The sequence below is a fragment of the Notolabrus celidotus genome, chromosome 10 (assembly GCF_009762535.1).
Source record: "Notolabrus celidotus isolate fNotCel1 chromosome 10, fNotCel1.pri, whole genome shotgun sequence".
Taxonomy (NCBI): domain Eukaryota; kingdom Metazoa; phylum Chordata; class Actinopteri; order Labriformes; family Labridae; genus Notolabrus; species Notolabrus celidotus.
This window is the reverse complement of record NC_048281.1, coordinates 22,533,049-22,536,906: the sequence shown is the minus strand read 5'-3', so window position 1 is coordinate 22,536,906 and position 3,858 is coordinate 22,533,049. Positions and strand designations below refer to the sequence as shown.

The 3,858-nt window shown below is 51.7% G+C and overlaps 1 protein-coding gene across 1 annotated transcript; it reads left to right on the top strand.

Moving 5' to 3' along the window:
- The first annotated feature begins 878 nt into the window (after window positions 1-878).
- Window positions 879-3,191, top strand: LOC117819811. Its single transcript, XM_034693285.1, is given in 2 exon segments — window positions 879-2,325; window positions 2,327-3,191. Coding segments are annotated over 2 exon segments (1,605 nt in total). The 5' UTR covers window positions 879-1,558; the 3' UTR covers window positions 3,165-3,191.
- Window positions 3,192-3,858: the final 667 nt, after the last annotated feature.

Below are 3,858 nucleotides of genomic sequence, written 5' to 3'. Positions count from 1 at the left end.
CACCTCTCATCAGCTGATCTCAACATCCTCATTCAGCGGTCTATTTAAATGTCAAGCCTCCCCGTCTCTGCCTCTGCTTGCAGTGCTCTGCTGTTCTGCTCAGTGCTGCGTGAAGTTGTCTGTGTGTTCTTGAGATGCGAATTGCGCCTTACTTTGTTTTCGTGTACGTCGCCATGTCTTTCGCCGTCTCCGATTCTGAGTTGGGGTCTCTGTCCTCGGCTGAGGACGGGGGTTTTGTTCCTGAAACCCAGGCTCCGGCTGTTGCGGCTGCCTCTGGCCGTGGACCGGCTCGCCGGCGCACACGCAGTAGTGCTCGTGTGTCCGTCCAGCTGCTTGCCGACTGGCCCGTGCATCGGATTCTGGGCGAGCTCTACTCGCGGGGCGTCTCTGTTCCGTCTGGGCTTTCGCATGGGGAACTGTATGACTACTTGTCGTTCCAGAACAGCTCCTCTGTTGTCCCTCAGTCCGTTCCCTGTGTCGCTCCGTCCGGGGGTAAGCGCCAGGCGAAGAAGCGTCACTCTCAGCCGGTTGCTCCGGGCGCGCCTGCGAAACGCGCCGGGCCCCCCGGTCCCGGTCCTTCCGCGGACTCCTCCTTGTCGTCCGCTCTTCTCGAGATGAGGTCGGCGCTCGCTGCCGTGAATGCCAGGTTGGATTCCATGGAGGGCAGCGCGATGTCCCGCGTCCTCCCTCCCAGCATGCCGGTGCCATCCTCTTCCGTGTTTGCTCCGGTGCCTGCCCCTCTGCCGTACGACGTCACGCCCCTGAGGACCCTGGGAACTGCTGTTCCGGCTCCGTCTGCTGGCTCTTCGTTTCTGCCTCCTGCTGCTGCAATCCCGGATGCGCTTCGGAATCAGATCTTGGCAGGCCCTGACATTAATCTGGTGAAGATTCTGTTGTGCAGTACTGAGACTGCTGATAAGCGATTTGTGGACTGTGGGGAGTTTTCCGTTATCCTGAAGGATAGCGACCCGAGGCTGTCTAAAACTCTGACTTTGGCGGAATTTAATGTGGCTTTTGGCGTTTTTAGGGACACTCTGTGCGAGGTTTACCCGCTTCGTCGGGCGGAATTGGATACCTATTTGGCGATCATTTCTGACCTGGCCCTTTCCTATGGGGGTTCTCTCTTCTATGAATATCATAAATCCTTCTCTGCTAAAGCTGCGCTGTCCATTCAGAAATTCAACCAGAGGGTAGATTGGTCTGTTGTGGATCTAGGCTTGATAAGTCGCCACTTTACGGGCCATAAAACCCTGGCATGCACCGTTTGTGGGTCTTTCTCTCACACGACCTCACTCTGTCCGAGGACTGCTCTGCAACGTCTGTCCACTTCCCGACCTTTGTCCCGTCCCGACGCTCCGGCCTCGAGTTCAGGGTTCCGTCCGAGACGTCAGGTACAAACTTTCAGGGGGTCTACGCCCCATCTCTGTATGAACTTCAATGAGAGTGTTTGTACCTATCCTAACTGTAGGTTTTTGCATGCATGTAGTTGGTGCGGGGACAGCCATCCACGCTCGGTGTGCCCCAGGAGACCTCGACCTGCTCACTCAGGGAAATAAACATGAAGCATCCCTCTACTCCTGTGAACGTGCCTGCTCTCTCCGAAGCCTTGTCTAATCATCCTAATAGATGCTTTGTAAACTACCTGATTACCGGTTTGGTCCAGGGTTTTCTAGCGGGTCTGTGCTGGCTCCCAAAAGTGACGCATGTGTTTAGGAATCTGCAATCGGCTCTCCGAGAGCCGGAGGTCGTTGACGCGCTCTTGGCTAGGGAAGTCGAGAAGGGCTACATGCTTGGTCCTTTTTCGAACTCCCCCTTTTCTGTCTTCCGGATAAGTCCCATCGGCGTAGCTACCAGGAAGTATTCTCGTAAGAAACGCCTTATTGTAGATCTGTCCGCCCCTCGCAATTCGTCTGTCCCGAGCATAAACAGTTTGATTCCTCCGGAGCCCTTTTCCTTATCCTACGCTACCGTCGATAATGCAGTGACGATGATTCGGATGGCGGGTGTGGGCGCTTGGCTGGGCAAGGCAGACATTACTGATGCTTTCAAAGTGCTGCCACTTCACCCGTCCCAGTGGCACCTCTTTGGAGTCAAATGGCGGTCTCGGTTCTATTTTTCGGTTAAGCTGACTTTCGGCTGCCGTAGTAGTCCTCATATATTCGACACCCTGTCGGAGGCGTTGTGCTGGATTCTCTATAACGGCTGCAGGTTGCCTTTCGTGTTGCATCTCTTGGATGATTTTCTGGTGGTGGATTTTCCTTCTTCTCCTCCGGCTCGTAGCATCTCTTTGTTGAAAGACCTTTTCCGGGAGTTGGGTGTCCCTCTCTCAGGAAAAGACCGTAGGCCCTTCCACTCGCTTGGAGTTTCTCGGCATCACTCTTGATAGCGTGCTCATGCAGGCTTCCCTGCCTCTTGACAAGTTGTCTCGCATTAGAGAGGCTCTTAGCTCCTATTCCTCTGCTGCTGGTGTTACGAAACGTGGTTTGTTGTCCCTGCTAGGTCACCTGAATTTTGCTATGCGTATTATACCTCATGGTAGGTCTTTTGTGTCTCGCTTGCTGACTCTGGCTAATTCTGTTGTGGATTTGTCTGATCTGGTCGTATTGGATGAGGGCTGCCGTTCGGATCTTCGCTTTTGGTCCGTGTTGTGTAACGAGTGGAATGGCATTTCCTTTTTCTATAATGATTTTGTTGAGTCCTCCGATTCCCTCCGTTTTTTCACTGATGCAGCCCCTTCTGTTGGTTTTGGGGGGTTTTACAACAATGAGTGGTTCGCGGAAAAATGGCCCTTAGAGATTCAGGCTCTCACGGAGTCCAAATCAACAGCTCTCTTTGAGCTTTACCCCGTCGTCGTTGCTTGCCAGCTGTGGGGCCCCAGTTGGACAAGAAAACAAATCGTGGTGTTTTGCGACAATTCTGCGACGGTAGAAATCATCAATAAAGGCCGCTCCAAAATACCGATAATAAACAGCCTCATGCGTCGTCTCACCTGGCTGTGTGTTCTGAATAATTTTATTCTGCGGGCAGCCTTTATTCCAGGTCACGAGAACCGCGTAGCTGATGCCCTGTCTCGTTTTAAATTCCAGGAGTTCAGAGACCTGTGTCCCCAGGCCAGGCCACACAGCATTTCCTGCCCGCCGTTCAATCAGATGATCCTGGATTGAGCGCTTCTAAGACCCTGCAAGATCTTTTGCACTCAGCCTCAAAATACATGAGAGTTGGCCTAGCGAAAAGTACCATTAAAGCCTATGATTCTTCCTGGTTTTTCTTCACTTCTTTCTGCGCCAGCCTTTTCCTCAATCCTCTTCCGGTTGACATCTCCGTAGTTTGTGGCTTCATCGTATTCTCTTTTGAATCTCGGCATCTGCAAATGCAGAGCATCAAAGCGATGTTGGCAGGAATTCAATTTCACATGCGTTGTGCTGATCCAGCTTCCCAAAGCCTTCTTGGGAATCCTGCTGTCAAGCTACTGCTCAACGGCTTAAAAAAGGCACGTCCATCAGGCAATGATAAAAGGTTACCTCTCACACTCACTAAGGTGCATCAGTTGGTGTCTAGGTTAAGGCAAGGTTTCTTTTCACCGTACATCGATACCATGCTGGAAGCAGTTCTCCTAATGGCTTTTTACGGGTTTCTAAGGTGTGGTGAATATACTACAAGATCCCTGTTATTTAATCCTCAGCAGGATCTCACAACTGATGATTTAACCATGGAAGAGCACATGTATTCTTTGTTTCTTAAACACTCTAAGACTGACAGAACTAGACAAGGTACTCAGATCTTTATTGCCAAGACTAACTCTGTGTTTTGTCCCTTTTCTTCTATGACGAAATTCCTGCATCGTCGGCCCCCAACTAC